The sequence below is a fragment of the Numida meleagris genome, chromosome 4 (genome assembly GCF_002078875.1).
Source record: "Numida meleagris isolate 19003 breed g44 Domestic line chromosome 4, NumMel1.0, whole genome shotgun sequence".
Lineage (NCBI taxonomy): Eukaryota > Metazoa > Chordata > Aves > Galliformes > Numididae > Numida > Numida meleagris.
Genome location: NC_034412.1, coordinates 85232981 through 85253170, shown reverse-complemented (window position 1 = coordinate 85253170; position 20190 = coordinate 85232981). Strand labels below are relative to the sequence as shown.

At 37.1% G+C, this 20190-nt stretch overlaps 1 protein-coding gene across 1 annotated transcript in view; it reads left to right on the top strand.

Moving 5' to 3' along the window:
- The window catches only part of STX18 (syntaxin 18), a 52893-nt gene that overhangs the window by 10393 nt on the left and 22310 nt on the right, over window positions 1–20190 (top strand). Inside the window, exon 2 of the mRNA XM_021396641.1 lies at window positions 15068–15135. Coding sequence (XP_021252316.1) covers window positions 15068–15135 — 68 coding nt within the window. The remainder of the gene's footprint in view (window positions 1–15067; window positions 15136–20190) is intronic.

The window sequence follows — 20190 nt, the reverse complement described above, 5'->3', positions numbered from 1 at the left end:
CACCTGTTGACAGAGGGAGATTGCCTTAACGTATATATTGTGTAAGTGATGGTGCTGAGGATCATTCCAGCACTCTGAAAGAATAACATGACTGGTGCCTGATCCTGCGAAGATACCTGTCTGACCGAGGACGTTCCCAGTGTGATAGTGTTACTAATCTAAAAACAAATTTATGTTGTAACACATAATACTTTCTTCTTGCTTATAAAATTATAGTAAGATTGTTGTAATGTAAATAAACTGAAACTCAACATTTTGAATGGTGAACTTGTTTATTTTTATTATTCCAAACATTTCCTCTGTCTTTTGAGACTCTGAACTGGAATGACTATATTGCCTTCTAATTGCATGTTGCATGTTCTGCTTTAAATTGCTGTTACAGTAGCTGGCAGAGCCCATAACTGGGAGCAGAGCTAGGTATCCTTTGCAGAGCTTTTGAACTTTTAACTAAGCAAGACATTTAAAGGGGTAGGAGTAGATGTAGGATGAAAACCTGCTTGCATTGAAACATGTTGCAGAGTTGCGGTCAATTTAATTGAAGGAAAGATTTTGCAAAAAATTCTTAATGTTTATAAGATAGTACTAAAAGAGAAGTCTACTAAAGTCCTTTTAGGCCTCTCCAGTCAGGTATATACTTTGATTTTTTTTTTGTTTGTAACAAGTGAACTGAATTCACTGGGGCTATTTATGCCTTATTGGATAAGAGAGTGTTCTCAAACTTCTGACAAATGGGAATGACTTGTGAATAAGGACATTTCTAATTTGTGTTACTTATTCCTGCTTCAAAGATGTTCTTTACTCTAAGAAAAGAAATAAGTATATGAATATTTATGCATAACAATTATTAGGTACAACTTGCAGTTTTTCGAGAAAGTTCAGTTTTGGAAATAAGAGTTGTAGCAATTAACCTACATGCACATTTATAATTCTAGAAAATGGATGGCGTATTACATTCAAAGACTGGATCTGATAGACCCAAATTGCTTAAAACATCAGTTATTGAAGATGTCCCCCTGGGACTTTGAGAAACCATTTAGCAGATGAAAGTACATTTTGAAAAGTTTGACCTTACAGGCAATCATAAAATGAATCAAAACAGTTCTTTCCTCCCCTGAAATGTACAGAGCCCATCTGTATCTAATCCAGTAATTACAGGCTGAGTTCAATTACCTTTTCAAACTTGGAGCAGACTGGAGACTAGGCAGTGAACAAACATAGGGTTTTGTCTAGACCTCAATTGACCACAGTCTAAAACTTGAATTTATATCTCATTTTATTTCTAGCTTCACTTGATAGTTTTTAAAGGATTTATTTTGCTGTCTAGATGCTAGATCGTGATTATTTATTTATTTAACTTGACCATGTATTTATGGCTACATTTTTATCCTAGTGAACTTTATAAAATTAGTCCTAAGAGTTTACTGGATAGATTGTTTAAAATGTAATGAAAACTGGGCTAACCATCTCCTGTGTCTTTAATGTTGCTACAATGAGATTGTGAAAGAATCTGAACAACTTTTCAGAATTTATACTCTGTGCTCACATCAATATATTTGATGTCCAGATTAAAGACACAAATGCAACCTTGTTGTTTTTTGTTCTCTACGATAATTGAATCCCAGTCCTACCTGGCTGTGATTGTGCCAGCAAATGACACTGATTAGAAACAATGATGAAAATATGCTTTGGGCTATTTTATTAATTTATTTCTGTTAGGGCAAAGTCTCTCAGTTCAGCTAGTGTTAAAGAATACATGCACAGTTGTACCAGCTCATGTAAGTTATCCTTTTGATTGCCGAGTCAGAGGTCAGGCATCTCGATATTACCCCACAAACTGTGCAGCCCACCCTGCAGCATACCTGTCATTGAGAAGTGCTCTGCTGCGCTCATTGACCTGTGTGAGGATGCTGCCAACTTGATGTTGTCATTCTTTACGTGTTATACGTAGCCTTCGCATGGAGAGTGCTCTTTGTGATAAAGGTGTGTGTAGTTTGCAGAGGAAGTTGTTAAGCTGTGCAGAAATCATCCACAGCCAAACTTTTTGCTACGACCGTGTTTGCTTTGTCTCTGGTAGCCGTTCAGAGGCAACAATAAGGACAATAAATGCAGTGTCTTCCAGTTGGGCTATGCTTTTGCTGGGATGGCATGTCTTGGCAAGTGAAGGCCAATTGATACATTTAGTTTAGCATAATGATTAGTTTAACTTAATGATTCTTAATAGTAATCAGTATCTTGTAGCAGTTGGCTTAATTTACTAGGGATGCTGTTTGCAGTGACTTCAAGTTAGCACTTAGTGAGCGCTTAGTGAATAAGCCATAATGTTCCAATGAGCAATAAACTTGATGCAAGAATGTTGTGATGTTTAATTGTTTAGGGGGCCAGAAGCAGTATCTGCCAAGTTAGTGTGGGTCAGGATGGTGCGTATTTGTGCGTCATGTTACATGGCTGCTCAGCTTGCCCCAATCCAATCACTTCCAAGGTGACAAATAAAAGTGGTTTTACAAGAGCAGGCATCAGCTTGGGCCCTAACTGTTTAAATGTGTTACTGTCAATGTAGCTAAGGGGTTTTGCTAGATAAAGAGAGATTTATGAAAACCTCTGAGGTGCTGGTAAGAAGAACGTGTTAGTGAGTCAAGAGTCATTGGGTGTTGCGTGCAGCTGGAAGAATGCAAAGCTTTTCCTGGAGGGTGCACATGTGTGAAGGGGTGGGGTCTGGGGCAGTAAGAGCCTGTCATTTACTCTTCTGTGCAGGACAGGAGGAAGTTACTTTGCCAGGAAAAGTCCTGTACGTTCTTTGTTTGAGAGACAGAGAGAGCTTTGAAGGGAGCTCTTGTTAAAATATTGGCAGTGTGTCATTTGCATCACCTTTGTTTTCTTGAATATAAAAGTTAAAGCTGCTTTGAGTAACTTCCAGTTTTTGGCTGTGAGTTAAAAGCCAGCTGCCAGTTTTGCTCAAATGAGGTTCTGTAGGGGGGATGTATGGGTGCAAGCATTTGGAGGAAACCAGTAATGCTACAGCTTATGGTCTGGTCAGATTGATAGGTGCGTTCAAGACCCAGTCACATGTTTTGGTAGAGAATAGCATAATTTTATGTATTGGTAACCAAAAAATACTCTTTGAAATCAGCACTTATGTAACTGTTGCTCACTCATGTTCAGTTGTTCACCACCTCCTTTAAAGAGCCCTCCGGCAAGGAGTAAGGATATTCTGGAAACTTGCTTCTTTGTCACAGGCAAAAAGAGAAGTTGAAATCCAGTTTTTAAGTTACGGGTAATGCTGCTGTGTTTTTAAACAGGAAACAACCTAGTGTGGTTTTCAGATAGCCAACCTACACTGTGAGTAACCCCATGTTAAGGAGTTCTGATGTCTTCAGAATTGTTCCTATGGCTCATGAAGCTGCTGTATTTATAGAAACTTCCATCTTTTAAGCTGCTTAATTTTTTCTTTCTTCAGTTATATATCAGCTTGTTGTATAATAGATGAGAGAATAACTGTGTTTAGATTATAGAGTTTAACATTCTAGTTGTAAATAAGGCTGAAATGATTTCTCATATGGTCTGATAATTTCCCATTGATATGATTGAAGTTGGCTCATAACAGCTAGTACACGAGGATAACTGAACAGTTAGAATAGTTTTTCATAGTATGTACAGGTACAAGAGAAGCAATCTGTTAGGTTGTATTTCTTTTGAAGAAGATTCATTCTATTGGCTGTTTTGTTAGATTTGTGTGGCAGGGTGTTCCTCCAGGAGAGTATTTCAATCTATTGCACCGTGGAATAATTTTCTGGGTTTGGGGCTAGGATTTGTTGTCTTGGTGAAATACACCTGTGTGAACCTGGCCAGTTCTCTTCCAGAGTAAAACTAAAAATTCTAGTGCTGTTTTCTTGTCAGTCTCGCAGTGTCATAACAGTTTCTCAAGACTGCATTTACCATTTAAAAGTGTTTCTTACATTTAACTACAGCTTCTTACATCTAAAAGTCTTTCACTTTTATCTTACTGTTTGACACACATCTTGAGTAAAACTAAAATACACAGATATCTGAATGCCTTATTCAAATTAGTTAAGTATGATTACGATGTTAGAGGAAGCCCATCAAGTAAAATCTTATGACTGCATACAAAGCAGAATTAAAGCAAACAAAAAAACACCTAAAACGCAAAAACAACACAAAAAAAACAGAACATTAACTTTCATTTGCAATAGTAGTATTCTGATTTTCATTAAATAGATTGTTCTACTCTATTTTGTATAAACTCAAGCTAAATTTCTGTGGTTACAGGGGATATAAATCATGAGTTTACTTGTAAAGGCGATTGTTTATTCAGAACAGGGCTGACAGTCTCTTCTCAAGAGAAGCTATTACTTAATTTTATTTTCCTAAGTATAAATGCTTAAAATAATAATTGTAATGATACCCCAAAGGTATCATAAACATATATAAATAATTATAGTCTAAAATTATTAAAATTACAGGAAATGGACATTTAAGAAATCTTAATAAGGTTCATAGCTGTGAGGGGAGAGAAAAGGTGTCGTACTTCACAACTAAAATTCTTGTCAGGAGCTCCTACTTTTAATTGTTTTAAAAAAATATACATTGGAATTGTCAGCATTACTCACACGTGAAAGAATGGCATTGATTTCTCTTTGAACTACAGCTAAAGCATTCTGCTCCTTAGTTCTGAAAGCAGTTTCTTGGGAAAAATTTCTACGTGACCATCTACTGTAAATTTTCCAGGTAGAAATTCGTTTCCCCCATCCTCCCACCCCCATTTCTTCACAGGCCAAACCAGCCAGTACATCCTAGGTAGATCAAAACTGATATGAAGAGCATTTTGTGGCAACCAAATGAAGGGTTCTGGAGATGGCTTGTCATCCCACACTGTGTGGTACCTTACTCAGCTGGTGGATGACACTGGTAGCGATGTGTGGCATTGGTGTTGCCTACAGGAGATTTTGCGCGGACATTGCTGCTGGCCTTTGACTGACTCAGGTAGGAGACTGTCGGGTGGGCCCTAAGGAAGGTTCTGCAATTTGTAGCACTGCTTCAGGCCAGCTTGAGCTTGGCTTCAACTTCTGGCCCATGCTGTGGTGTTGAAAAGCTGCCACGGTTTGCCTTAATTGCTGTTTTATAAGATAATTCTATAAAAAGGATGTGGCTGGAGGGAACAGGATACTATTAGCTGATGTGCTCAGAAATAGCTACTTTGCAGATATTTATTTGTGACTGTGCCTGATCTATGCCTTCTGTAGGTAAGCAGTAATGATCTTCTCTGTGCAGGCTAGATGCTTGGTCCAGTCCTTTTTGTGTTTTCAAGGGGAAGAAACTGAATAATTGAAACAAGCACTAAAGCAACTACTGAAGTGATCTTGCATCAGCATAATAAAAATAAAGGTATTGAAATGTAATGAAAGGATTTTTGTACTCTCAACAGAATTGTGCTCATGATGAAAATCCATGAATAATCCTTGAACGTGGAAACAAAAGGGAGCTTGTCCATTTGAATGATACTTGATAGTGTTAGGAATTTGAGGCATGGTGAGTACTGTGTTGGTTTGTACAGCATTTGTGTATAAGTGTATAGGTGTAGGGTGCAAATAAACAGGAAACACAGAATGTAAAGTGAAGATGGCCTGAGAGCAGAACAGGGGACCTGCTGTGGGAGGCTCCCGTTTGGCCACAGCTTCAGCGGAGAGGAGCCTGCCCAGCTGGTGCCACATGCCCACCTGCTTTTGTGCCCTGGAATAACTTCTGCTGAAGTTTGGTCCCAGAATTAAGCTCATGCACGTGTAACTCCCTGTGAATTGCACTGTAAAATTCTGGATCCTGAATTTCATATGGATACTCAGAGTAACCTTTCATTACTGCCATGTGCATTAAATGAGACTGGAAATCTTTTTATGTCGTGCAGTATATTCAAGCAAGAATACATAATACTACATGAGTTTAGCCTGTGAGAACGGGGATGAGAAAAATATCTCATGCAGACTCAAGCGGAATGCAGTCACTGTGGTGCTGTAAGTGGAGCGCTTCGAACAGCGATGGTAAAGGCCAATTATTGCAAATATGTATTTTGACCAGTTTACTTTTATCTCTCAACCAAAACATTCCCCACAATTGTTGTGGAATTTATATTTTAGTCAATGAGGTTTGGGATGGTTGTGTTTTCTTTAAAAAAAAAAATAAATAAATTCAAGAAAGTTATGATTAGAGTTGGACTATAAACAAGAAAGAGGGAAATAGTTTAAGTAAAATCAGATGTTCCTTTTTTTTTATTGAAGGTATTTATTGCCACAGAGAGAGTAAATGAAGACTAGTTAAATAAAAATATTTAGCATGACTGTACATTTTAAAGTCTACTGTTAATTTTTTCTCAGGGTCACCTCATGTTCCTGTTGACCCTCTGCAGATCTTCTTTGAAGTATTTAGATGTACTTCTGTCCACATGGATGTTGGAACTGTGTACTCTGACAAGATGAAAGAAAGCAGTGACAAACTGAACACAGGCATCCTTATCTAAATTCTACGTGTATTGCAGTTCTCCGATTCAGGATTAAAACCTAACTTTTAAGTAATTATCTGTAAAATAAGACTTTTCCTCTATTTATAAATCCCTGGAGTAAAACAGTTGTAATGCTTTGTTAGAACACATAATATGCATTATCATAATTTCAATCATTTAAAAAAAAACAAAAGCTTCAGAATAATTCTTCTGTTCAGTGGGAATGTGCTGTAGGTACTATACATGTTTCTTAAAAAATGCAGGAACCTCACCCCCAAATAACAGCCCGGTAAAATCTAAATCCAGTGGTAATACTGGGTCCTTTCAGTCTTTATTGTGTTTAATGGGAAACTGGAGCTTTCATGCTCTTAGCTTCTAATTTTATTTAACTCTTACTGGAAAAATTCTTAACAACAAATAGACTATCCATCTTTTACTTGACCAACTCTTACACTCTCTGTAAATGGATTATGCTTTAAGGAAAGCATGGGAAGATACGATTTGAAGCTTTTAGACTGAGAGCGAGTGAGTTATTACCAAATTTTCCACTTGTAATAAACAGTGAATTAAAACCTTAAAATGATTAAATGCGCATCCAGGGTGTAATGAGAGGCTGGGCATTCAGAGAACTGTCAGTAGCAAAAATCAGCATGAGAGATTTTTTGGACCCTGGGCAGGATGTTCAAATGTATCCTAAGCAAAGCAGGTATTACAAAATGAAAAACATTTTCCTTAAAAGAGAGCTTTTTTTTTCCCCTTTACTGTGCAAGACAGCACTCAGCCATTTTTGTCGAGTTGCTACTAAGCAAACCAAAGCATTTTCTGCTGCAGCCCAGATGTTGCAAAATGGACTTCTCCTTTTACTGCTATGGAGAGGCTTCTTAATCAGTTTCTTAATGATCACCGAATACTGTCTGTTGTATTCTGCAACTAGACTTTATCTTTGAATATCCCACAGTGGCTGATACATTTTTTTTTTAATGATTCTTTTAAATTTTATTTTATTTTTACTATCTCTCTCCCCCTCTGAAAAATTAACAGTTATTTTTAATTACAAAAATACTGATAATATTACACATTTGATCTGCCTAAGGTTTTTTGTTTATTTTTTAAAATACATTTACCTTTGAAGGATTATAATGACTCAGTCTTCATTTTAATGGCTTTTAATTCACTCAGTTTAATTTTGAACATTTTTACCCTGTGTATCATACTTTTTTTTAATAAGACACATGCCCGTTCTTGGTTATGTTCATTACTGTGTTGTGTACGAAAGACTACTAATAAAACGCAGTTACGATTTTCCTCTGCCCATTGCTGCTGCTGTAACATATATGCTGATGGAAAGCAGGAACTGAACCAGGGCCCAATTTCCATGAGATTAGAGGTAGCCAGGCTGACTGTCTCCTTTCCCCTGCCCCATTGGAGCGTATGGCCACCCCTATGTTGTTTAGATATTAGTTGCTCTTTTGGGTTTCGGATTACAGGAGCAATTGATCTGCGTGACCTGTTTTAGAAACTATAACGTTGGCTGTGGAAACCTAAACCAAATGTATACCCTCCAGAGACAAATCATCAGCAAACGTTGGCGATTTTGGGGCAGTGCATGCTCCTGTGCTGTGCATGCCGGTGGGACAGCACCACCTAATGGACTAGCAAATGGAAGCAGCAAAAGCTTGGAAATCAGGAGTCAGAAAATGCTTCTAAACAAGTGTTCACGCTACCAGGGAGATGCCGAAGCTGAACAGTTTTGTTTGAATCTTGCTGCGTGGCATTGTGGCAGGGAATTGCACCGCTTGGTCACTGGAGTTTGAGTTAGGCAACAGTCCTGCAGAAACCCATGTGAATTCAGCGGGCTTACAAGGCTTAAAATATTACAATGTAGTGAACACACAGTGAAATCTGGTCTTTCATGTGCAATTAAAAAACAATAATAAAAAGTTTATCCCTCTGTGTAATCAAAGGTAGGTTGTACTGGAAAAAGCATCCATAGGAGTAATTTCTGTATCAAAGCTTTTCTGGTTAGTCTTTCTCAATGGTAATAGTATAGGTAAGAACCCAAACTCTTCATTTTAAATTTTATTTAATATGAATTGGTTTTCTGTTTCTGTTCTGTTGATTGGGTTTCATTCCAGATTTTAGAAATAGTTTACACTAGCCATGGAGAACTTCCTTTTTTTTAAAATGTTTTAGACACTTAAACAATTTTTGTGTGTGTTGTGTGTATATGTGCTAAAGGCAAGTTTATGTTCTTCTGCCCATTGCTATATCTCCTAATAGTACTGAGTCTGTACTTTGTCTCTGCACATCACCTAATGTCTCACAGAAACTCTTAATTTCTTTTGAAATGGACAGTGAGTATGTTTGGGTTGCCTGTATGTTTAGAACTGAAAGCGTAATTAAGAATGTAACTTGTAAATTTTTAGCTTTTTGCGGAGGAAAACTGCAAAATGTTGCCACCTTTTTGTGAATCTGTAAATGAAATCTACTTAGATAAGACATTTGAAGTTGAGTATTTTTAAGCATACTGAAAAAATTAAATGTAAAACTTGTGTGGTGGTGGTGGTGGGAGTTTTTGGTGGTTTGTTTCAGTGCTAAAGGAGGTCCTTCTGTCCATTGTGCTTTTCAGTGCTGCTGAGCCTAACACTAGGCACAGCATCTCTAACAGCTTCTGCAGAGTCTTTCTGTTGTGTTTTAGTTTTAGGTATTTTTAAAGTGTTTTTTAGCAAATACATCTCATAAAAATTCAGCATAGAAGCAGTACAAAGTGTAACAGTTTTTTATGGTCCCAAATAACTGTGTATTGTTCTGATGGCAGAGTAAATGGGCTAAAGCGCTGTTTGTTCAATGGAAATGACTATTCAGCGCTGTCGGCTTCCCTCTACAATATGTCACGGGAACCTACTCCAATCATTTTAATCGTAAACAATGCTGCTGCTTCTTGCAGTGGGTTAAACGTATGCAAATTGGAACCTACTGTTTCATGAGTGATCAATTCTTTGTTGCGAGTGGCAAGAAATGGTGTACGTATTGCTAAGATACTGCAGGAAACATACCCAGCATCTTTGTTCAAAGTATATGCATCTTTCGAAGGTGTTCTTTTTTAGGGAATATTTTCCTGTTTATCTTTTTACTTAGAAATGTAACCTGCTCTGAAATAATAAGAAAAATCTCTAAACAGAAGAACATCCACCATTTCTAGTGAAGGCCCTGAGTACAAATAGAGCTGTGCATGCCACCTGTGGTAGCAGATGGCAGCCATTCTCAGCTTTTTTTTTTTTTGTGCTGAACCTGCATTATATGCAGTAGTTGCCTTTATGTTTTAATAAAAATTATTTGAAAAATCTACAGTGGCAACAAAATACAGCTGCATGTGTTAAAGAGGTAATGTGCAATGAAGATAAACTCTGAAATGAAGTCCAAACTGGAACCTAAAGTAAGTTTAAAAAGTTGCATTACAGGCTTTAATGTGAATTTATGGGGTGCTTTTCACTTGCACAGTGTTGACACTCATGTTGCCACCCAGTGGATAATTGCTTCTGCTTCACTGCTGAGAGCCGTTGGGGTTTCCACTGCCAAAGATATGCTTGGGAGGGGTTTAAGAAACACCTGGAGTCTCTGATTTCTGTATATCAGCTTATGGGGTTACCGTTGTAAATTTCTTAAGCTGTAACTGAATGTACGTCCTTTCTTGGCAGATGTCTTTGAGGAAATTCCCTACTGGTGCTACCCAGCTTCTGTTCTTCCTTTTAATGAAAAAGGTACTTGAGGGCCCAAATGAGTGCAACAGATTTATTTTAGTTAATCTTAAACACCATTAGCCCCATTCCCAGAAGATTAATTTAAGAAAAATCATTCCCGTGTTTTGCTGTGTGGTGCTAACCCTCAAGGGAGAGCTAGAGTGCACTGGGCAGGTGGAAAAGGGGGCTGGCAAAGTCTGGAATTGCATAAGCAGTCAGTCTAGTCAAAAATAAAACACCCTCAGCATTCTGGCGGTGAGCAGCAGCTTGGGAACACGCTGTTAATGCATTAGGGTAACTGATGTTGGCAATATTGGGAGGAATTCCTACAATTCCCAAAAAAGTGTCATTTAAATTTAGCAATTTAGTAATATTCTTCCTCATAAGATAACTTTTAATGTAGTGTAAGTGTGCTGTAACTATAAAGGGCATTTCTCTATGCCCTCCTGTCTCTTCTGGGCAACTAAGGAAACCATTCCTTTATTTGAACGAGAGAGTTATCTCTCTAGTCCAAACTTCCAGAGGGAAGAAAACTAATTTCCAGGAACTGTGGTGGAGGCCAGCGCTCAGTTATGTTTGTGTTTTGTCTTCAGACTGCTTTCATCTATCCTTCTGAAGGCTGTGTAGACTTGTGGTACACTTTTTTTCAAAACAGGTGTATACAACAAATAGGAAGTTGCGATTATGATGGATGGATAAATAGAGTGGAAAAAAATGGCTACACTAAAATGCAAGGGGGGTTTAAAATCGTTCCATGTCTACTTGAAGGATTAGTTAGAGAAGATACAAGGTAAGAAAAAAAAAATAGCCCAGAGGCAATAAGGAGCAGGGGACCTTGGGGATAGAGAGAACCTGGCTGGCCAAGAAAGTTGTTGCAGAAGGGAAAGACTTTGTGAGGATTAAGTTGACAACTGAAAATTTCAATGACTTAACCAGTACTATTAAAAACCTATATGGCTAAAGAATATTTCAACTTATAAATAAAAAGAGAACTAGAGAAAAAGTGGATTTTTCATGCGTCTCTAGCATAGATTAAGAATAGTTTAGGTATGGTGTCCAAATTGAGTTAATGAGGAAAAGGCACAGGTGACCAGGGCAAAAAAAACCCAAACAAGGTAGGTACTGGGAACGGGGATGTGGAATTGGAAATGTTAATGAAGTCAAGCCATGGCTGTCAGATAACCTGTGGGTTGAGTTCAAACACAGTGCATTTGAGAAATCACGAATCTGATAGCACCTTTTTTTTCATGAAAATACATTCAGTTTGTGATGGTCTCATTTGATCAGAGGGTAGCAAGTTTAATGCCTCTAGTTAAGTCAGCAGAGGGAAACTGATTATGGCATCATCAGGGCTTTTATTCTGATGCAGAAGTGTTCTAGGCTTCAGAAAAGACTTTAAGTAAGTGGAAAAAGAGAAATGAGAAGATACAATGGAGTATGATTTGCTATCATACTAAAAATAGAATATGCCCAACCAATCTGATGCTTTAAGAAAATTGTGTTTCCTTTGTTATGCAGATCTGGTGTCTGATGGTAAAGGGTCTGATAAGGTGCTAATGGAAAGTCCATAGAAGACTGGTGAAGAAAATATTTCCTGAGTAAGATGTGGCTGTAGCAGAAGCAATACTGCTGTATTGAAAGAAGTACTGCACTGGTGGGAGGTTAATAGTTGAATTACTCTGGGTTTGGATTCTAAAAATAATCAAATTTAATAATGTTCTTATTTTGGGGAATGAAGAAGGATGTGCTGTTAAAGTGGCATGATGAGAGGAAGGAGAGGGAGGAGCGTGTTCTGTTACAGAAAGTGATGAATGATTCCAAGGTTTGTAGTTGTGAAGAAAAGAAAGAAATCCAACAGTAGAATATGAAGTTTGAGATCAAATCAAAAAAATAAAGCAAAGAAATGAAAATGGTGGACAGAAAGATATTTCCAGCTGAATTGCAAAGTACAAACAACAGTGCATGCCCTTCTGGTTCTTTGTTTTGGAAGAGGATGGATACAAACTGGAGCAAACAACAAGAAAAGTCCCAAATTAAGCAATGTCAGAACTACACTATGAGAAGAAACTAAAAGCTTGGGGTCTTTTGTCTGGGGTTATGGGCAGATAGGACTATTTACAGTAAACTGATAAGCACACATGCAGGGAAGAAGAGCTTTTATGGTTAAGGACTGTTTTGAAACAAGAGCAGATGGATGGAAGATGTTAATTAGGAAACCTGAAAACTGGACTGTTCTTACTCCTAGTAAGAGCAGTAAGATTCTAATAAGGGCAGTCAGATGGATTAGGAAGATGCTTTATTACCTTTAGAATGGAGTGTGATAAGTCTGTGAAGAGTGTATGGTGTGCTTCTGATAACCCCAAACCAAATGCCATTTGATGACCCTGGAGATATCTTCAAGATTTATATTCGTAGAATAGTGGATGTTTTGTGTCTGTAGAAGATTAAGAATCTTAGAATGAGTAAATAGAATTGAGAGTATTTTTGGATAAAATTCACATTCCCTTTATTTAATCCCACTGAGAATATTTTTTTTCATTTTAAAAATGCTTAATTGTATGTGATAATGACAAATTGAATTCAAAACGATGCCAGTTTTACATGGTAAGAAAAGGCCAAAGAGAAATAGCCTTAGTGCAAGATCACAGGAGATGCTGTTAGAATTTGAGGGAAAGTAGAACAAGAAGTCTCACTTCTGATGCAAATCTTGGGAACTAAGAAGCTTGATGCGAGTATGGGCATAATAGTGTCATTCTAAATTCATGAAAATAGCTTTACAAATGAAGAGAGGCAAAGTGGGGTCAGTGCAATTCAAACACACGATGACAATTTTAGCCTAAATAGAATGCTCTTTGTGACTAGATGAATTAATTACTGTAAGACAGTGTTCCTGCTTGTCATTCTGATTCTTTCTGCTTGTTAATCACTCCTAAATTGTAGCTATTGCAATAATATTAAGATTTATTACTTATAAAATTTTGCTAATCTCTTCTCTAGTTTAGTCTTTGTTCACGTATTAATGTAAATGTTTTCAAATGTGTCTCATTTTACAGTTCTACTCTTTGTTCTCTGTAGTACTTTCTGCTTATTACTGTTCTACTGAAACACTGTATGGCTATTCTGAAGATTCTGCTTTTATAGTCAAGCTTAGTTTGCCTATTAAGCAAAGTTCATTACGTACTAATGCTGAGAAAGAGATTAAAATACAAAAGTAAGTTCCAGAAGAATCATCTGTAGAATAATTTAAATTGACTGTTTGTGTCCAATTGATCCTGAGTAATGTTTTCAGTATTTCTCTTCTTAATGCTTCTGACAGCGCTAACACACTTTAGGGAACTTGGTATCTACTGGAGTTACTGATCTGTGTGCTGTGAATGGGATGAGATTTCACATGCTGTTCATCGTATGGAAGACTTAAAACACGGAAACAGGGAAAATTCTTCTCTATTATGACGAATTGTAGTAAAAAGGAATCAGCAGATGAAAACAGGGAAATGTATGTCCATGTATTTGTGCAGGAAAACACATTTTTAGTTTTAACAGATCACTGTGGCCTTACCAAATTTGTTTTTTCCTCTTTTTTCAAAGGCCTACTGATCTCGTGAAAAAATAATTGGGTGTATTAATCTTCTATTTATGCAAACTATTCTGTGTTCTGTCTCTGTGGTTTTTTGTTTGTTTAATTACAGGGAACATTTGCATGAAAAAGGGAGTCTTGAACAGCTTTTAATGCTTTTTCCCAGATACATGGAATAAACCACATTTATTGTATTTGTAAACTAAAACAACTATTGCGTTGTAAAATTCTTTGTGTGCTTTTTTTACACAGAATTATTAGTGAATATTTGAGAATGTGCTTTAGAAAGATTCACCCAACGCCCTGCCCAGGTGAAAATATCTACCAGTAATATAATCTCTTCCCTCCTCACTCCATGGTGTCTCCTTCCAGACCTGTTAAGGTAGCCATCATGTTTCTGTGGCAGATGAAAGCTGTAGTTCATCTATTCTGTAAGACAAAGTAGGACCTTATGCCACATCACATCTTTTAAAATCAACCAAAGTTTGCAAGAGTTCTTTCAGAGCTTAGGAGGTTTTTCAGAAGATCTCTGTAAAGACTTTTATGAAGAAAATCAAATGGTTTTACAGCAAAAATATATCCATGGTGAATGGAAAATCCAGAAATGGAAACAGAAATCCAGAAAGAGGATTCTGCAGTGGATGTATCTCCTGGCAAAAATTCCCAGATGATACATATAGTACCTCAGGCACAAACTGGTCACTGCATTGCTGCAGAAATAGAAAGTAGAGGGGCAGCATTTTGCTCTACAAGTTCTCGTAAAGGAAATTGAGTATTTATATCATTCTTTATCAGTAAGGTCTTTTAAAATTTCTCGTATGAACTCAAATGAATTTATTTTCTGAAATATATGTTGGATTCTGAATTGCCAGTTGATACCATTTTTAATGTTTAGTAATGCTTGGAGTTATGTTTACTGCTTTAATGTTTTATATTGTATTTATGTTTAGCATTTGGTAGTATTTAATGTTTAGTTTATGCTTTTTGTATGAGACATACATTTTTACTACTTCTTTCAAAATTCTGCTTTCATACAACAAACAGATCTTTAGGTGATTTGTATGTACTGACTGCTTGAAAAATGTGAAAATCTATTACAAAAGAATAAATGTTATGTTGCCGCTTAATTACACAGTGAATTTTACTGATGTATGTTTGAAGAGTGGAAGTACTGAACTTTAAATGTATACAAATATTAATATCCGTAACTACAGAGTTTAAATATGATTTCTGTTTTTTTAGATTTCCAATATTGGGAAGCTGAAAGATTTTCTTCTTCAACACAGAAAGGATTACATTAATGCATACAGGTAAGTGTGTAGTGTGTTTAAATGGTTTTGATTTTTCTAAAAATATATTTTCTGATTTTATAAAGTAGACTGCCCCAAAACCTATAGGCATAATAACTAAAAACAAAAATGTAGGTTGCTTATTAATTGGCTTATTTGTAAGCTCTAAGAGGAAGAAAATGTCCCTGAATAAAAGGAAGCTATGAATTTGAATAAGATCTCTGGCTTTTAGGGTATGTTCTGAAATGAAGGAGACTGGTGTTCTGAGCCCAGCACTTCCTAAGGGCTGCAGAGTAAGTTTCTGAAGTGGTTCCTGAGACAGAAGAAGACTAGTTTCGGTTGCCCCAACCCAAGGGCAACACCTTGCAGTTGACCTTCTTGATCCCCATTAGGTTCCCCTGGCCACACTTTTCAAGCTTGTCCAGGTCCCTTTGGATGACGTTCCTTTCTTCTATTGCATCAACTGCACTCCTCAGCTTGTCATCAGCAAATTTGCTGAGGGTGCAGTCAGTCCCACTGGTTAGGTTATTGATAAAGATGTTGAGGAGCCCCAGTCTCAAGACAGATCCCTGTGGGACGCTAGTTGTGATAGGCTTCCACCCAGACATGGAGCCATTGACTCCAGCTCTCTGTAGCCCTCTGGCTGTGACCATCCAATTCCTTATCCTTTAAAGCAAGATGATCTGCCCACCCTAATTATACACAGGGAAGGAAGTGTTCTCCAGGGTTCTGGGACTTCATTTTTATTTAACAGATCCCAATCAGATGTAAAATAGGCAGAATATAGAATCCTAACTGTGGTTCATTGAAGAACTGGGAAATACCCTTTAGAAAGAAGCCAGTGAATTTCTAAGAATTTAAATTTCCAGATTGCCGGGTGTAGCCATTTTAAAGAAAATGTCAACAAGCTATTCTTGAAGTGACAAAAGTGGAGCATTGTGGCAATGACCTTCCTTGAGAGGGGGGAAAAAAAACCTTCAAGCAGCTAAACATTTTTTTTTTTTTACAGCCATCTGAGAAGGAACCCATGCATGTTGTTTTGCTTTGGTTCATTATTTTTGTATATCCAATTGAAACAGCATGGGTGAACTTTCCCATTTGAAGATTCTTCTGTAAACTTCACCATTTGTTGTATTTCTCCAGTCCATCAGCATAGTGGCAATATTGCATGGATTGAATCAGCCCTGTCTGCATTCTGATTCTCCGTAGCCCTGACTGTAACGAAACTGTTGCAGCAATCCAGGTTGAGAAAGCGTAGTTTAAAGGCATCTATCTGTTGAAAACACAGAGTCCCATATTGATTTAATGTCTATCCAAAAGGCTTCATAGACACAAGATAGGAGCATTATCTGAACATATACTCATCCCACATGGGAAAGGAGTAGGAGCAGCTGAGCCCTCTGCTATTCCTTAGGCTCTGTCTGTATTAGAAGAGCAGTCTTTCTAAGAAACAACTCCTTAAGTCTTGAAAGACTCAGTAACTGTAATGGCAATGCTGTACAGTCAGTGGCATCAAAAGGTGTCCTTGGGACTCTTCTGGCACCTTACCTGTGGTTTTAAAAGCAGTTTTTTGCTGTTGCAAAAAAACAAAACCTCAAAAGTGAAGATTTTTACGTGCTTTAGAAATGTAAGTCAATGAGAGCTATTCATAGTATTAGTGAAAATAAATTCTATATGGAAGGCATGTGAGGAACTGCATTTCCAAGCAGCAAGCAAAAGTAGCGGATATTTATGTATTATGTCCAGCTCTGTGCTTTTCAGTTTCTTTTGGAATAGATAATGAATAACACTAGGTGGAGCTATCAACTGAGTACTGAAATAACTTCTTGTGTGAAAGCTTCATGTGAATGTCTAAGTTAAGAAACTGCAAATAACTGCAGAAAGAACAAACAGTTCTAGGTTTTATTAACAATAGCGTGAATAAAATAGAGGTGAGAACAAGGAGTAAAGATTTTGTCCAAGCTATTTTGGTTTCTTTTTGTGAGCTTTTAGCCAGTCATCATGGAAGTCTCAGTGACTTTTTCCCCTCGCTGCCGTAGGTATTAGCTAAGGAGAGGGAAAAAAAAGTGTCATTTGCTTTATTAAACAATAAAATAATAAACTGAATCTCATCTGATTGCAGTTGATCCTGTACTTAAAGGTCAAGTTTAAATAGCACTGTCAAATTTTGTTTTTGTGAATATAAAGAGGACCATGGCATCCATGCTGTCAGTCTCACGGTCTTAACAAATGCCTCACTCATTCAAGATGACAGTTTTAATAACATGCTTAAACTGCAGGGAACATTTTACAACAATTTAATACAAAAAGGCAATGCTGAAATTTATGTAGGAGGCTTAATTCTGGCAATGAAATTTGATTATTACATTTGCAGAATGAATTCCTTAGTAATATTTATTTTTTTGAGGGGGCACATATAAAGTGTTCTGCAAAGGGGAGATCTTTAGTTCATTTTTAGAAGAATATTTCTAGAAATGAGAAAGACAACTGGAAGAAGGATTAATTGAAACTAAGGTCCAGACCCAGTTTGTCAAGCTGTAAGTTTTCAGCTGGAATGCCTAAACTGACTCTAAAAAGCTCAAGAATTTGAGCTTGCTTATTCACTTCTTTTCTTCTTGATTTGACCATCACCTGTAACATATGAGAGGCAAACCTTAAACAAGTGGTGGAGTGGTCTAAGTCTCCAGTTTCTTTAAAGGATCTTTCTGGGCTGAGATAGTTCAAAGACCAGCAGTTATCCTTACTGTTTTAATTTAACTGGACTTTGGAAATGAATTGAGAGTTCTGGATTTTGATGGTAGAACACCTCATACTTGAAAGGGAAATCTCTGAGAGGAGATCTTTCTTTCAGGGATAATTTGACATCTAATTTACTGACTTTTGCAACTGTAGAGTACATCAGTGTTCTGCAGGTTGGTTCTACGTAGAATTTATTTATTAATTTTATTTCCATGGGAAAAGTGGGATGTATGGCTTCTGATCTTCATAACATCCTTCTTTGGACCGTATGTACAGTTCAGGGCTTGAACGTTTTTTTTTTTTTTTGTGTTGTTTACATCAGTTAATGTGCTTTGAAAAAAATGTTAAAGAATTATTTTTGTCATAAATGGTGTCGGAGCTCAGTAATTCTTCCTCTGGCACAAACATTTATCTACCTACTAAAGCTGGAAAAAAAAAAAAAAAACAACAATAAATCAATTACATGTTTGTCAGCTAATAGGAGATAGTTGAGCACATGCCCTGTGTTTTCTGGAGAGTATTCCCTTGATGTAACCAATAAGAGGAAATAAGTAACCATTAAGATTCTAAAAATAGTCTCTGATGGTCTCCCCTACAATGCCAGCCTGCTTTATTACGATAACTTAATTATGTTTTTATAAGAAGCAGTGAAATGTGTAGGTGACCCGTAAGGACTTCAAGAGAAAGTCTATCATCGACTTCATGGGTGAATATACAGCATTTTTCTGTTCTCTAGGGGTCTAATTTCAAATGATTTTTTTTTTTTTTTTTTAGTTTACTAGGTTCATATATCACATTTTAGAAATAGTAATTGTTCTTAACAGTGTTCTGGAATTTCTCAGCAGTATTTTACAAAACTGAAAATACTAATTCAGATGTGCCTGTACTGCCTGCTCTAGTACCTGAATCTTCCACACTGGTTGTTGTGAGATGTTCTGGCATTTGAGAAGTTTTTACCTTACTTCTCTATTTTGTAATGCATTATTGGAAGAAAACCAAGTTTTTCTGCTTAGTTTAGTGTCTTCGTTGAATGAGTAAGCAGAAAATACTTCATGCACCAGCAGAAAGAGTTACTAATTCCAAAAGCTGATGTAATGCCTCCGTAGACTGTTCCCAATGCTTTTCCAGCAAAATAAGATCACATAAATGATGCGTTGGAATGAACATAGCTGACACTTATTCAAAAAAGGGAACAAACAGGTCATTCCTAACACCTTGTCTTGTTTGCTTTTAGATATGTCCTTCAGTGGAGATTCTTTGTCTTCCCTCTGCTTTTCCTGTTTCCTTATCCATGCTACTAGATTTTTTTCAAAATTTATTTTTTCCCCATTAACTTATTTTGTTTTCAGTCTTTTCTGGAATCAGTGACTACAGCGTATTTAGATTTTCACACATACTCTCTTTGATCATGGTTTTTCCTCTCCTTTGGACACTATCCCAGCTGGTGTTGCAGTGAGGTGCAGAACTGAAACAATGCTTCAGCTGAGCCTCTGCCCTAAGCTAAGCACTGCAGAAAGATTGCTTTTTATCTGCAATGGGTTGTGCTGCATTCATGCATTCCATAGAAATTATCACTTTTTTCTGCAACATCTTGTTGTTTTGTTCAGTTCATGATCCAGCGTGATTCCAGATGTCTTTCTGAAGTACCATTTACTAATTGCTTGTTCCCCATTCTGTGTGATCAGGTAACTAGTCCTGCTGCAGCAAAGAGCCTTTGTCCATTCCTCATTCAAATTCTTCCTACCATTTCTCCAAGTTGGCAATATTGTTTTGTATTGAAGTCTTGTTTTCTTAATGCAGTTTTAATTTGCTTAGCTCTGTGCCCGCCCCTGCAAATGTAGTAAATGTACACTCCATTTCACTATCTGAGTTTCCGTGCAAGACTTCAGCAGGGTCAGATCCAGCATAGACCTCTGTAGAGCACAACTCAGTATGTCCTTCTGGTTTGATTTATAACTACTCTGAGTTCAGCTTTCCAACCCATTTCACATCTGTACAGTGCCTGTTTCTTCTAATGCATTTATTGCTGGCAGCTTAAGAGAATCTCGTGTGAGATAGTAGCAAAAGCCTGACTAAAGATGATTAGCGGTATACATCCCTCCATAAGACCTGGTTCTGCATCCCAGAAGTAGACTGCACTTATTCTTGATACATCATGGCTGTTGGTTATTTTTTTGTTGTCTTCCAAGCACTTAAAATTGATTATCCGTTCCTGTATTTTTTTTTAAGACCAAGGGATCTGTAAATTATTTGCTTTTTTAAAATACAGATGCTACACTTTCATCCACGTAGAACTCACCTGGCAGTGAGGTAATTCCTGGCAGTGAGGATAAATCC